At 48.3% G+C, this 15592-nt stretch overlaps 1 protein-coding gene across 1 annotated transcript in view; it reads right to left on the bottom strand.

Annotated features, from left to right (window-relative positions):
- Positions 1-15592, bottom strand: part of Slc4a8 (solute carrier family 4 member 8) — a 57870-nt gene that overhangs the window by 10369 nt on the left and 31909 nt on the right. The window contains exons 10-18 of the mRNA XM_021216851.1: positions 15135-15281; positions 14454-14554; positions 10592-10766; positions 9888-10021; positions 8057-8302; positions 6542-6647; positions 5661-5822; positions 2563-2676; positions 231-392 (exon numbers count right to left, since the gene is read on the bottom strand). Of these exons, the coding sequence (XP_021072510.1) occupies positions 231-392; positions 2563-2676; positions 5661-5822; positions 6542-6647; positions 8057-8302; positions 9888-10021; positions 10592-10766; positions 14454-14554; positions 15135-15281 (1347 nt within the window). The remainder of the gene's footprint in view (positions 1-230; positions 393-2562; positions 2677-5660; positions 5823-6541; positions 6648-8056; positions 8303-9887; positions 10022-10591; positions 10767-14453; positions 14555-15134; positions 15282-15592) is intronic.

The raw sequence follows: 15592 nt of genomic DNA, 5'->3' as shown, positions 1-15592 counted from the left end.
CACCCACCACGGCACAGCTTGCCAGGAGAGTAACGGAGTGCAAGCTCCTTCCACATCTTCGCTCCATGCTCCACTCCAGTCTCACCTCCAACCAACCTTTGCAGTTAATGGGCAAGTAATGAAAGCCTCCTGAGACTTTATTCTTCTCTACAGCTCCTGGTACAGATGGGCTTATCCTAAACCGTTAACCGGCTGCGGTCTCAGCCTCCCAGGTCAGAGCCCCTGGTCACCTTGAGCTTGTGTTCCTTCCTGTTAATGATGACAGCGGTGATCTGCTGGTCCATGAATATCAGGATAGTGCACAGGAGAGCTGGGATAATTGCAGCTATCACAGTCCACCAGGGATTGGGGCCAATGGGATTAATAAACCATCCTCGATCGTCCCTTGTTGGCTAGGAGAGAAAACGAGTGTGGTTTCTGTATCTTAACTCTGGAGAGAGTGCAAACCAAACCACACCGAACACTATTCCACTTTTCCTTTTGTTCTCCTTTGAAGGAAATGCTTTAGAAAACAAAGCAAAGCATGAACTGTAACGTCCCCTACGGAAATCTCCGACCTTTTTTCCAGATCCCCTTTGGCAGTGAATCCTCACTTTAGCTTCTTGTGGAGTACGCATTAATCCTACACTGTCTTCCATTTATCCTCTGAGTACAGAGAAAGCAATTTTACCCCAGCCTCGGGACAAGTAGAACATAATTAGCAACTAATCTGTTGTTTAAAATTTGCCTTCCTTTTTTTTTTTTTTTTTTGGTTTTTCGAGACAGGGTTTCCAAAGACTAAATAATACAGATAACCCTAGCCACTCCTCGTCAAAAGCCATGCAGTCTGTGTCTGATGTACAGAGGAAAGACAAACAGACTCAGATTTCTTGCACTGAAAGTAGACTATCCCATGAGCCGCTCTCATCAGTGGTGAAACAGAGGCCCAGGAACTGGAGGCTTTAGGAGGCCCCAAAGCTTAGGGAACTGTCTGTTCTGGGACCCTCTTTCCTCAGCGACTCATTTGCTTCAACTCCTGACCCCACCCCTGACGCACTCTAGAAAAAACACCCGGTGTTGGCGGATGAACGTCTACCACCCAGAATGACCCAAAACTCAGCAAATACATGGGCTACAATACTTGGGTTCGAAAACTCAACAAGCCTGCCAAGTCCTGGATTCTGAACGGGTTAAATACAGTTTAAAAGCTTTAGAACTTATCTTTCTGTACTATGAGTATTCTAGGTAGTAGTTACGTTCTCAGACCAACACAAAATATACTAAAGCATTAACAATATTGTAAGTAGTCATAGACAAGTCTACAAACTGCAGACTAAAGATTTGGGGGAGATGCCTCTGTTAGACACACACAGATGTTGTCACTGTTCTCCAAACACTACTGCTATGACACCATTTACACTGCTGTAGGTATGAGAGGCAGTCTAGACATGGTTTAAAGCACAGAGGAGCTTGTAGACAGGGTACACAAAAATACAACATTTCCTTCCTACTGTGGAGTACCTGAAGCCCAGGTCATGGAGCTGCCCACTCGTGGCTATGGAGAGGGGAGCACTTCTTCTTTCAGAGCGGCTGAGGGAAGGGCAAACTGGCTGCTTCAGGAGAAAGACAGGAAGCAGCGTCCTTGCTTCCCAAGCCACAGTTTCTCTAAGCTCCTGTTTCTCAGGCCTGTCTCTCCCTGCCTCCCAGAGGTGGTCCCAGAAATCAACTCACATCTTAAGTTCACACATCACAGGACTTCCCCAAGGACTGGATGCTCCAAATCACCTATTTTTATACAGAAATCCCTTTGTCCTACAGTCAGCTAGGTACCGGGGAGAAAGCTGATGGTGTTCATTCACACAGGGCTAAGACTCGGGGCTCTGAGCTATGTTATATAGATGGAAGGTGTTTAACCTATTCTGCATTTTAATAAGTTTAACAGAATTAAACACACAAAATAGAAAAAACATACCAATAGTTTGTCCATGTAATCACTGTGAAGATAGTGAAAAAGATGGCAAAATACCTCACCATGGAGTATCCCTGGCTGTCCAGGAACCTGCCACATAGACCAGGTTTGCATCAGATTCACCAAGATCTGCCTGCCTCTGCCTCCTGTGTTGGGTCTAAAGGCGTGCACCACGGAACACGAAGGACTCCCTCTACCACTCTGTCTTCCTGCCATCCTGAGCTCTTCCTGTAGCTGGTCCTTGCTGCTTTGTGGGTTCTTCTTTTCCCCACCCTTTGTCCCCCCAGTTTCACCCTCTAACACTAGACAGGAGAGAAACAAGGACAGAGGGGAGCGAGAGGCATTGGGAAAGAGACCCTGGGCCTCATCCCTTTCTTTTTGTTTCTTCTTTGACCATGGCTACTAACAAACCTCAACCAACCTCCCTAAATGACCAACAACCACGGGCCGCCTCTCCACACCACCGCATCTGTAAGTCAGTAGGCACTTTCTGTTCTCCTAAAGCTTAGCAGATCAACTCTTCATCATAACAAATGTTACATTTTCCTTCTGAGCCTCCGAGAGCAACGAGATCAGTGTACCCTCAGGCATGAAGCCCGCCGAGGACCACTCACCTTGAACACACTGGGAACCTGAAGCTTTGGCGATGGGACGCCAATCAGAAAGTCAAGGATCACCATAGTGAAGATGGTGAGGAACACGGCGAAGTCACTCACCATGGAGCGAACCTGGCGTGGCGAACAATCGGAGCGGTTAAACACAGCACAGAAAGTTAGCATGTGAACTAACATGAAAATATTTACACAAGATTATTTTAGTATACTCAAAGTAACGCCCACATTACATGGCTATATTATGGAAAACCAAACCTTTGACAGAGTCTAGTCAAGACCAGTCTCTAAAGAATGCAGTTTGGGGTACCCAGGCCCACATTCAGATTTCTGAGACCAGCCAAGGTTTACTGTGCTGGCCCAAACCTCTGCAGCAGCACGTTCAAGGACTCCCATACCCAGCACGTCCCCACACTCAACAAATCACTGCCTCCTCCCGCTGGGTGAACTGCTTCACCTGCCCTCCAGTGCTCCTGAAACCACCATCAGGATTAACAGTCACAGGCAAAGGGGAGGGGCAGGGGTGGCATCTGGGATATAAATACATGAATAAATTAAAAATCACACTTTCCTCTACCGACCCCCAAAGCTCTCCTCCCTGTGAGGTCCTCCAAGCTTGCCTTGCTGTCCTGCGGGTGCCTGCTGCAGCCACACGGGGCTCCCTTCCCCTGGTGTCTGTGAAGCCAGCGCTGCTCACTCCCACCACAAGTCTCCACACCTGACAGGAACCCCCTGGATCAGAGTAGGCGCCATGACACCCAGACTTTTTACCTGGGCTCGTTTTTTTGTTTTTGTTTTTGTTTTTTAAACCATCGCAAGCACTTTACTGATAAAACAAGCTATCGCTCAGAGAGCTAACAAGTTTTGCTTAATTTTAAGTTTCAACTTTAAGCCCTGCTATAAATTACGCCCCATGAGCACAGTAAATAAATAAATTAAAAAAAAATACCAGACTCGCTGTGCCCTAGAGAAGACTTTCAGAGTCTCCTGTGTCCTTTCCCTGTGTGACTCTGTCAAATACTTTAAAGACACCAATTTTGTTTCACTGTGGCTTTTCTGGAAATCCTTTTCTGTGGTGTGGCCAAGGATCTTTAACTGAGACTCCTCTATGTTGGACAGAGTCTCCCCAGCACTGCTGACATCTTATTATGGGCCTACTTAAAATTCACCATCACCCCCCAGTACCTGCTTCATTTTTTCAATAGTGTTCATTTTCTTTGTGTGTGTGTGTGCATGTGTGGTGTGTGTGCATGTGTGTGTATGGTACATGTGTATGAATGTGGTGTGTGTGTACTTATGTATGTGTGTACATGTATGTGTACATGTGTGTATTTCTATCCATTTTCAGGCCTATCCCAAGAGGCCTGCCCCATGTTAGAACTTAGAGTGTGTTAATAAAAGACAGGAAATGACACCTGCCGTAATCTCAGTGTCCCACAGATGGCAATGCACACACATGTGCACACATATGTCAGCTTCCCACAGACAGCAATGAACATACATGTGCATGTACATGTCAGCTTCCCACAGATGGCAACGCATACACATGTGCATGTATATGTCAGCTTCCCACAGACGACAATGCACACACATGTGCATGTACATGTCAGCTTCCTACATACGGCAAAACACACACATGTGCATGTACATGTCAGCGTCCCACAGATGGCAAAACACACACATGTGCATGCACATATCAGCATCCCACAAACAGCAACTCACACACGTGCATGTACATGTCAGCTTCCTACAGACGGCAACACACACATGTGCATGCACATGTCGGTGACCCACAGATGGCAACGCACACACATGTGCATGTACATGTCAGCTTCCCACAGGTGGCAATGCACACACATGTGCATGTACATGTCAGAACCCCACAGATGACAATGTACACACATGTGCATGAACATGCAACATCACTTTGCTTTGATGCCTAAGGTTTACAGCATGTTCTCCATAGTTCTGATCATCCCTGACTGTCCCATGCATTCCCTGAAGCTCCATACCTGTGCCATGAAACAATGTCATGGTCCATCTTTCTCTGCTCTGAATTCCTACAGCACTGACTCCCAGGCTGATGGTACCAACTGTCTGTCCCTGTACTTTCCCTTCATACCCACTGGAGGATATTTTTGAATTAATTTTAAAGTATTTATTTACTTACTCTGTGTGCATGTGCACACACCATGACACATACGGAGACAGGACAACCTGAAGAAATTGTTCTCTCTCCACCGTGTAGGTCTCAGGGACTGAACTCAGGTCATCAGGCTTGGCAGCAAGCACCTTCACCCACTGAGCCCTCTCACTGGCCCTGCAGAGATCTTTGTGTTCCTCATGGCGCATGCCCAGGCTTGAGCAACTAGTGAGAGCATCTAGCAGCCACTTGATAGCTATTTGTCCTGACAGAAAACAGGTTGTGAACTTAGCTAATATGCTCAACTACTCTGCAGATTATGGAGGTCTAAGGTGGGTTTTAATCCACAGAGCCTCCACCTGCACCCTCATGTACTCTGGTACTCACTCGCATGTAGCTGGGTGAGAAACCTCACAGAAGCAATGGCCACACAGCTGCTCAGACTCAGGCTCTAATTCTGCTCTGCCTGAACAGACCTTTGCTCTTGACATACATGATGCATCTTGAGGCTTCAGATCGTCAAGGAGGGAATCCAAGCCACAGGCAGGTAGGCTGCTGCAGTCAGGGGCAGCAGCCAGGAAGGTCATAAACTACGATAGGAACCATGGGTGGGGAGGGGCTCTGGGGTCCTTTAGACTGTGCAAGATAACCTCTCCAACTGGCTGTTTTCAACAAGCCTGCTCTGGCCTTACGTCCCAAGTGTCTGGGAATCTGAGACATGAAACAGCACCGTTCTGGAAGGCCGACATTACCTCTAGAGAGCTTTCCAGCACCTTAACTTACCTGCCCCCTTTAAACCACACGGATTTAAAGCCCCTCCTTGCACATGACAGAGCTGTGGAAGAAGCTGTCACGTGCTAGAGAAGCCTGCCCCAGCATCCACAGCAGTGTGGGGCAGAGAAAGGATTCTGGCAGCCAGCTAAACCAAACACAGGTAAAACATAAGCATGCAGCCTACCCTGGTCGGGAAGTAGCGGCTTGTCTTAAATGTCTTTAAGGTGCTGGAGACGATGAAGGTGGCGAAGAACAGAATACAGGACCAAAAGAGCACATCGGGCGTGTAAGGTCCGTGGTGACTGCAGGCAGATCCCATGAATTCCCCGTGCATCTCCTGGCATTCCTGGAGCAACAAGCACTCTGGGTGACAAGAGTCGGGCACACATAACAACCGGCTGCTGCCTTCTGAGTTCACCCCACACTGCCATCCCATGCTGGGGAGCACGGGCCCACATTATCCACTTGACCACCACACAGGCTGCAGCCCTCGCTAGCAGGTCCCTGTCAAGAAGACTGTGTGGTCCTAACCAAGACACTTGGACACAAAGTTAGAACTGTCTGGAACAATCATTCCTTCCTAGGCTCTGGAAAGAACTTAAAAGTTGCTGTCATTTTTATTATAGAGAACCTTAGAACTTGAATATTCAAGCTTTGAATTTTGAATATCTGACAGAAATGTGCATCAGCTAACTGCTCCCACCAAGGATACAACAGAGATCAATAAATAAAATGTAGCAATTTTAGTGTGAAAACAGCAAGGAAATCTATAAGTATACCAAGATGATGTAGCAGAGTTAACAGTAACAAGACCACACATGGTTACTGGTTATTTCATCAAAGTAGCCCATTTTTAGACCCCAGACAGGCCTCACCATATAGCCCTGGATGGCCTCAAACCTCAATGTTTCTGGCCTTGGTCTCCCAAGTGCTAGGATTACAGGTGAGCCACTACATCTGCTTAAGCTTAAGGGTCAGGGTCCAGCAGAGTGCTGCCCTGCCTCTACCCAAGTCCTTCTTAGACGGGGCGGTCATTGCAGGGCCTCTGGCCATGCCCAGACTTACACTGACTGTCAGGTTTGCCCAGTTCACTTCTGCAGTCAGGATGTTGTGGTCCTTCCAGTACTGTAAGGTGTGGTTGTTTGGATTCTCCGGGAGCACGCACCGGCAGCTAGGGAAAGAGGATGGCAGCCTGAGGGACGCAGCCAGCTGGTTACCAAGTGCTCTTAGCTATGACTAGGTTGGAGCCTAAGAGCTGTCTGTCTTATAACTTCAGTTCTCCACGATGGGTCTAAGGGCTGAGGTATAGTCGGCTCCTCAGCAGTCCCGTCAGCTGACAGCCATTCCTACTTTTGCTTCACCTGTATGTTTAGCAGTCACGCCTTTCATAACAGAATTAAGTTTCAGCTCTTGAGAGCGAGAAGCCTCAAATACAGGGCTGGGAAGGGTGGCTCTGTGTGCAAAGCGCTTGCTATACAGACATGAGAACCCAAGTTTAAGTCTCTGGATGCTTAGGGATACTGTGGACATCTGTAATCCATCACGCCTATGATGAAGAACAGCTGGAGACAGAGTCAGCTAGCTGGGAACATACAGTGTCAAACAACTGTGAGCCTCTGCCAAACAAGATGGTGGGCAAAGACCAGTGCCTGGGGTCATCCCCTGACCTCCACAGATAAGCTGTGCCATGCACACACGCATGCACACACGCGCGCGTGCGCACACACACACACACACACACACACACACGCGCGCGCACACATGCACTTGAAAAATCCATTCCATAAAATATGCCAATTATTCTGATCTGATCATTACATATTATATGCACGTGTTGAAATATCACATTTGTACTCCGTAAATACTATATGCTAATTAAAAAATAAGCCTAGCATGCTGCTATGCCCCTGAAGTCCCAGCTACTTGGAAGACAAAGGCAGAAACACCATTTGAAGTCAGGAGTTTAAAGTCAGCTTAAAGAACGTACCCTGCCTCAAAAACATCAAATAAAAAGGCTGAGATGACTCAGTAAAAATGCCTGTGTTCAGGCTCACCTCAGAGCCATGTAAAAATGCCACTGTGGGTGAGGCCTACGGACAAGCCAGAAATGCGGGTCAGGTAGGTGGAATGCACAGGACTTCTAAGATGAGGGCCAGTGAGATGGCTCACTGGATAAAGCCATTTGCCACAAAGCTTGATGACCTGAGTGCAATCCCTGGGACCCACTGGTGAAAGAAGAGAACTAACTCCTCTCAGGTTGTCCTTTGACCTCTAAACGGTGGCCACTGCACACACACACACACACACACACACGTGTGTGTGTGTGTGTGTGTGTGTGTGTGTATATAGGTACACATACATACATACACACACACCAGAAGAGAAGGATGGCCAGCACAGTGGGGATACACGGGAAAGTAACTGGGGTGAACACTACATGATACATTGTATACTTAAATCCCTGTAGCATGCTGCAGTGTGAACTGCTTGATTCCCATGCCTTAGGAAAGAGAAAGCTCCTAATTTTCTAAGTAAATGAAATAAAATAAAAGGCGGGGGAGAGGTAGGAAGTACACTTACTAATAGAGGCTCAGGTGGTCCAGCTGGCTGTGCATGTGGATGGGGTAGGTCTCTGCCAGGTGAATCAGCTTTTCTATGGCTTCATAGATGAAAATAATACAAATCAGGGAAGCAAATGCTTCCTCGGTGAAGCGGGTAATGTAGCAGACAAGGGAGCTGGCGTCCGTTGCCACCAGGACCACGCACAGGAAGGCAGTCCACAGCCCGATGAGAGCCCGCAGGGACAGGTACGAAAGGGCGTAGTCCCTGAAAAACACCACGGCTCGTGAGGCAGCTCAGAAGCAGCAGGGCAGTGTGGCCCATCACTCCCAGCTGAGACCTGCTGTCCATGAAGACGGCACACACTGAACCCCTCAGTAAAGCCAGGGACAACGTGCTCAAGAGCCTCACAGGGCGTTTGCAGGGTGAAGGTACAGAAAACGGAGCAGGAGGAGAACATCACCCGTGCAGTATTTCCAACATCACTGCCCAGGGTGGCCACGCCTGGTCCTGCAGCCAGGAGATGGGGTCGACTCCAGTCCTGTGGGCTTCTGCTTCCAATATGAAGTGGGAAAGGTTCTTCAAAGAAAACTGAAATTACAGCACTGCTATAGGCCTCACTACCATTCACAGACAGAAAACTGAGGAGGGAAAGTAGACCCAATTTAGAAGTGTCCTAAAATGTAAAAGGAAGGGAATCTGCATCAGTTAAGATACTTTTCTTAAAAATTAAAGTCAGGGCTGGAGAGATGGCTCAGTGGTTAAGAGCACTGACCGCTCTTCCTGAGGTTCTGAGTTCAATTCCCAGCAACCACATGGTGGCTCACAACCATCTGTAATGGGATCCGATGCCTTCTTCTGGTGTGTCTGAAGACAGCTACAGTGTACTTACATATAATAATACATAAATAAATCTAAAAAATAAAAAGCCAGCCCGGTGGTGGTACATGCTTTTAATCCCAGCACTCAGGAGGCAGAGGCAGGGGGATCTCTGTGACTTTGAGGCCACGTACAGAGTGAGTTCCAAGATAGCCCAGGTTACACAGAGAAAACTTTTGTCAAAAAAAGAAAAAAGAAAAGAAAAGAAAAGAAAAAAGAGAAAAGAGAAAAGAGAAAAGAGAAAAGAGAAGGAAAGGAAAGGAAAGGAAAGGAAAGGAAAGGAAAGGAAAGGAAAGAAAAGAAAAGAAAAGAAAAGAAAAGAAAAGAAAAGAAAAGAAAAGAAAAATCCAGCAGTCAATCTGGGCATGGTGGTGCGACCATCCAGCATCAGGAAACCCAAGCGAGAAAACTGTAAATGCAAGGCTAGCCTGTGCTGCAGTTAGTTCCAGACCAGTCTGGACTACACAGAGACCTTAGTTTAACAGAAGAAGAGCTGGAGAGATGGCTCAATGGTTAGGAGTACTGGCTGAAGAGGTGGCTCAATGGTTAGGAGGCCTGGCCGGAGAGGTGGCTCAGTGGTTAAGAGCCCTGGCTGCTCTTCTAGAGGACCTGGGTTTTATTCCCAGCACCCTCATAGGGGCTCACAACCATCTGTAACTCCAGTCCCAGGGGATCCAACACCACCTTCTGGTGTCCATCCCACCACACACACGGTGCACAGGCATGCACACGGCGCACAGGCATGCATGCAGGCAGGCAAAATGCCCACAGTCATAAAATAAAGACATGTAAGTTAAAAAACTGATGGATTTAAAAGGCTGAAGATGTAAGACTTTCAGCAATGACGAGAAGACACTTTGCAGGCTCTGGAGAGAAAGACCATCTGCACTACTGGAGCTATGAGGGTGCCCACCCCTCCTCTCGACTGCATAGCAGCCACGCCCAGATACTGTCAGGAAAACCAATGTCTTACTTGCAGAATTTGAACAAAATCTTTTCAAACACCAGCACGGGCCCCGTGCTTCCCAGGATGGTGAGAGGCTGCCCAGCAAACAGAGAGTAGGCAATCCCGGTCATGGACGCTCCAAACAACGACTCAATTGCACTCTGAAGAGGAGAAAACAAAAACAAAGAGTCCACATCCCTGCACAGAGAAGAGCTGGTTTATCACACTGACTTAGCCGCATCGTGCCTTGACAGTCATCCGCTCGTATTTCCTCTAAGCAAGAGTGATGGGTACACAGTGCCTGGTACTCCAGCAAATAGACACCACTTTAATAACTCAGGTACCAAACCATCTGCCGTGATTCCTCAACTAAGTTATATCGTTCAGCTTAATCTGGTATTCAAAGATGTATAAAAAGCACAATGATGTAGTTCACACCACGAGCTATCACAGTCACCGAATCTGATTCTCACATGTTATCAGTGGATCCATTTTCCATTCTTGGGGTGGTGAGCAATTCACCTAGGCAACCAGGCACTGAAGTGACATCTAAACACATGGGATATATATACCAGGCAGAACCGTGCTCCCCCATAACTCGGAACACCAGCCACTCCCGGGAAGACCCAGTCTTCCCAGCCTTGACAAGGCAGTGCCCCCCAAAGAACTTCGGTGCTTCCGTGATATTTAAATCTTGTTTTGGACCACTAGAAATGATGCAAAGGTCTTACTATGCGTCCTTCAGTGGCTTCTCCCAGCAGTCCCCCGAAGGTGATGACAGGCGACATGCAGGCACAGTACAGGAACAGGAAGGAGGCCAGACACTGTAAGCTGAGAGCGTCCCTGTAGTCACTCCAGTACCAGGGAGCCTTCCGCTTGACATCCAGCACCAAGCCCCCAAAGAGCCTGCAGAGACAGTGCAGACAGGCCTCTAACGAAGTCCCTCTTCCATGAGGGCACAGAGCAGCACACATTTGAAAGTACTTCAAATGTGCTCCGTAATACTTTAGCTTCAACTTCACCCCAAGCACATAACTCTTTGGAATTGGCACAGAGAGATTCTGTTATAATCGAGGATGTGACACATGGCAAAACTGAGTATGTACCAAGCATTTAAAAAGTTAAGGGCTTGCATATTACCCACTTGTCAATATTCAAAAAATTAAGAAGAAGGCAAATATTAGCTTCAATTTCAAACTAAGCTGTTGGGAGGGACCTGAGAAGCAGCTAAAGATATCCCTGTCCTCTGGGACTTTCCAGATGTAAAGCCTCTCCATGTGCACACTGTCACTCTGAACAACCCCCTGCCTCAGTCTTTGCATAACAATTGACTCATGCACTTGACCAATAGAAGACAAATAGGATCAGCCACCAGGCCTGGGCAGGCACTGGAGATGTACACAAACACAGCCCGTGCTCCCAGAGACCCACAGTGCAGGAGGACAGGCGATGCATGACACTGGGACACTGGGGGTTGTGTTGACACAGGCCAGGGACAGGCATCTCAGCAGGGGCTCAGAGGAAGACCTGGGCGACAGCCAGACAAGGCAGAGGGACACCCCAGTCATGTGCTGCCTTCAAGGTGCAAAACCTACAGACACGGTTGGGGAAACTGAGTCACAGAGGCAGTAAGTGGCTTTAAGGAATTGGAACTTAATCCTAACAGCATGTCAAGTTACTGACAAAGTTTAGACAGTGGAGCAGCGGCGTGCAACACACTCTAGAACAGCCAGCCACCCTTGAGGTCACTGTGTTAAGAGAGCATGGGCTGAGAGGAGGGGAGGCTCCAGGGCTACTCAGGAGGAAGCCCCACCTCAGGACCTGCCTCAGCACTGCCATGTGGCAAAGCAACTCGGGCAGCCTGGGGGAGGGACCAGAGGTCTGACTTAAAACACAGCACCATCTGTCTCCCCCTGGACCTCTGCGGTGGCAGTGATTGTCTGGGGAGTACTCAAGGGTTTCTGGGTCCTACCTACAACAGTGTCTTGTACAAGGCCTGTCGCCCTTTACTAACAACCCTCATCTGAGGGATATTATCCTGGGAAAAAGACTCTCCTACACCTTCCTCACTGAGGCTCCTGAGATGCTATCACAATGCTCAGCCTCTTCGTGGAGGCGAGTCTGTGAATGACAGACAGGAGCTACGTGACACAGGAGACACCCACCACCTAACTGCCTAAGACAAGAGGGCACCGGCTCACTCTTCATGGAAGGACTTTCTGATTACTTCTTTTTGTATTGTTTTGTTTTTGAGACAAGGTCTCTGTATAATGAAGCCCTGGCTGTCCTGGAACTCCCTTTGTAGACCAGGCTGGCCTTGAACTCGCAGACATCCAGGCACTACCACCACCCTGCTACGACTGCTTCTTTGGAGTTAGCCCCATCTCATTCACGAGGGACGTCCAGCTATAATACAGACATTAATTAGACGAGGACGCTTCCTTTCCCTTTTGACATTGTCCTTGATGATCAAGTGTTTGGAGTCAGAAAGGCACAAAGAGATAAGAATTTAAGCTTAATGCAAGAACAGACTTAGCTGTGTAGATGGTCACTACGCTCTGGATCTCTGGCTTAGTGAACCCGTCCCTGGAGTGATTCAGTGACAAGCCATACATCCATTTGTCTGGTGTGTTCTGACAGAAACCTGTTTGAAGTCTCTGTGTTGGGGGAGATGTGGAGGGGCATTAGGGATTGGCTCTAATGCTGTCTCAATTCAATTGGGCTCCCAAAGGCCGGCCTTCCCAAACGCTGAGGGTCTTAGCCCTGAGCTCTATTTGATTGGCAACTGACATACAGCCAATGGCTGGGCAGGGAGACCGAGGCGGGACCTTGGAACTGGAAGAGAAGTGAGGAGGGAGAGACTGCCATGCTGGGGGAGAAGACAGACAAGTCTAAAGGACCACCGACATGTAAGAATCAGGAAAGTGGCCACACGGGCCACTTCTCCAATTGTGTTTGGGGTAGCAGAGATGAAATATAGATTTTAAAAGATGTTAACTCAGAAGGACCGGAGGGGAGTGTTTGCCAGCGGGAGAAGGATTAGAATTGCCCAGTCTTTGAGCTAGTCAAGGCATATTAAAATTAACTGGTGTGTGTGTGTGTGTGTGTGTGTATGTGGTGTAGTGTGTGTGTGTGCATGTGTGTGTGTATGTGGTGTAATGTGTGTGTGTGCATGTGGTGTAGTGTGTGTGTGTATGTGGTGTAGTGTGTGTGTGTGTGTGTGTGTGTGTGCGTGTGTATGTGGTGTAGTGTGTGTGTATGGGTGTAGTGTGTGTGTGTGTATGTATGTGGTGTAGTGTGTGTGTGTGTGTGTATGTATGTGGTGTAGTGTGTGTGTGTGTGGTGTAGTGTGTGTGTGCGGTGTAGTGTGTGTGTGTATGTGTATGTGGTGTAGTGTGTGTGTATGTGTGTATGTGGTATAGTGTGTGTGTGTGTGTGTGTGTGTGTGTGTGTGTGTGTGTGTGTATGTGTATGTCTTTCACTCGAGAATCCAGAGGGCTCTGGTGGGTGACTGGGAGGTGACCTGCTGGGAGCACAAAGCCGTTTAACTACCACAACATGTATATGTGTGTGTGTGTGTGTGTGTGTGTGTGGTGGGGGGGGGTGTCACTGAGACAGCAGCTCAGGATTCTTTTCTCATAGCTCTTCCCAAGAATTTGCATCCCAAATAAGGGATAGCCATCCCAGAAACCCCTTTGCAGAGGGCCTGCTGAGGTGCTTTCTGGGCTGCGAGGAAGCAGCTAGTCCATCCTGCCCTGCTCCACCCTGCCTGTGTCAACATCAGAAAGGCTCACCACACTGTCTCAGCCCTGGCTTGGATGGTCAGAAAAGCTCCCCACTGCCTTCCTGCTCCTCCTTAGCCCCCTCCAGGGGATCTCCAGATACTTCCTCACCCAACATATATAACTGACCCAAAGGCTGTGCGTTTGGCCTCAAGTCCCCACAACATGGTACACACACAGACGCATCTCCCTTCAAAGCTACACAACTAATGGTGTGAAGAATTAAAAACACACCCAGGATGGTGTGTCTTGTGACTGTACAGTCTAGAGAGCTCCTGAAACTTCACTGTGTCCAAGGTTCACGTTCACCTTTTACATAATTTTACGTAGGCTAGGATAATTTTTTAGTGAGCTGAGTGGGGACTTTGAGGCTTTGGAGCCAACAGTCCAGCAGGAGAGATGACGGTAACAACACTGTATGGTGTGGGCTGTGATGGGGAGCTAAAGAGCTCTACAGTACAAGTGTCCAGCGGCAGCCACAGAGAGTATCAGAAGGCTTTCCGAAGGAAAGAGCATCAAAGCAGAGACAGTAAGAAGAACACCAGGAGACAGGAAGGAGAGAGGTGCTGCGTTCACATCAGAGGGAACATCTAGAAAGGACTGGGGAACAGACAGGACTTAACAAATGGTTCAAGAAAGTAGAATGAATGTGATATTGGACACATTTGTGTTATGTACAGTAGATGGTCCCATGTGAACGTCAACTGTGGTCAATAAACTTCTACACAGGATGCTAGAGACAGAGGACGCCTCTTTCCTTAGCAGCGTCTGCCGGTGCGTGGCACCCAGGACGCAATGTCTCAGAACTTACCGCCCAGTCCGCTCCAGTTCTGGCCCACTGTGTCCCCCATGTGGCTCTGGTTCTATGTGGCAAACATTTCCATTTGGGACACCAGGCATTTTCCTTTTTTCCTTTTGACAGATGGAAATAAAATGAGTCCAGTCAGCCCCTCTTTGTCCTTGGTGGCAACAGGATAACACAAAAGCCATGAGAACATTAAAATGTTTGTGGTTTCCAAATATATTTGTGGATTTAACACAGTTGACTTTCCTGGGGGTGGGAGATGTATGTATTTATATAAATAAAACGACTTCCCCAATAGAATCTGCTTCCTAACTTTAACTTCCCAGAAACAAGACATGACCTAAATTACAGTTTCAAGTGTGCTTTGATGTAATCTCACAGGCCTTCAAAATCATGCCCTGGAAGGTCAGGTTAATTCTCCTGTAAACTAGAGATAAGAGCACCTGGGGGGGGGGTGGGCTTCTGGGAAGAGCAAATTCATGTGGGTAAAAGGCCCAGCCGCAGCCCAGTACACACAGGAGCTCTGGTCCCGTCCAGCCTGACAGGGAGCCATCTGGCCCTCCTCTGCCCCTGTCCTTCCCAGCACACCTGAGCGGGCCTATGCTACTGTGGATTAGCTTGTTACTCCTCCTCTGACTTTCAAGACCTCCCAACAGCAGCCACCACTATCTTACACGCATTCATTACCTGGGAAGGGACATTCTTGGGTGGCTCAATTCTAATAGATGGGTCCCACTCCCCTGGCGGGAGCACTGTCACCTGGTCCAGAAACTCATCAATCCCTGCCAGGAGGTCATCCCGTTCCTTTGCTTTATACGCCACATCATGAAAAATCTACAGAGAGGAAAAAACTTAAGAAGTCTCAGAATTCCTTCACCTCCAACCACCTCCAGTGGGCAGGACACACACACACACAGACACTCTCCAATGGGCAGGACACACACACACACAGACACTCTCCAATGGGCAGGACACACACACACACACAGACACTCTCCAATGGGCAGGACACACACACACACACAGACACTCTCCAATGGGCAGGACACACACACACACAGACACTCTCCAATGGGCAGGACACACACACAGACACTCTCCAATGGGCAGGACACACACACAGACACTCTCCAATGGGCAGGACA

The sequence above is a fragment of the Mus pahari genome, chromosome 17 (assembly GCF_900095145.1).
Source record: "Mus pahari chromosome 17, PAHARI_EIJ_v1.1, whole genome shotgun sequence".
NCBI classification, from domain to species: domain Eukaryota; kingdom Metazoa; phylum Chordata; class Mammalia; order Rodentia; family Muridae; genus Mus; species Mus pahari.
The sequence above is the reverse complement of the archived record's forward strand: the minus strand, read 5'-3'. Positions and strand labels throughout refer to the sequence as shown.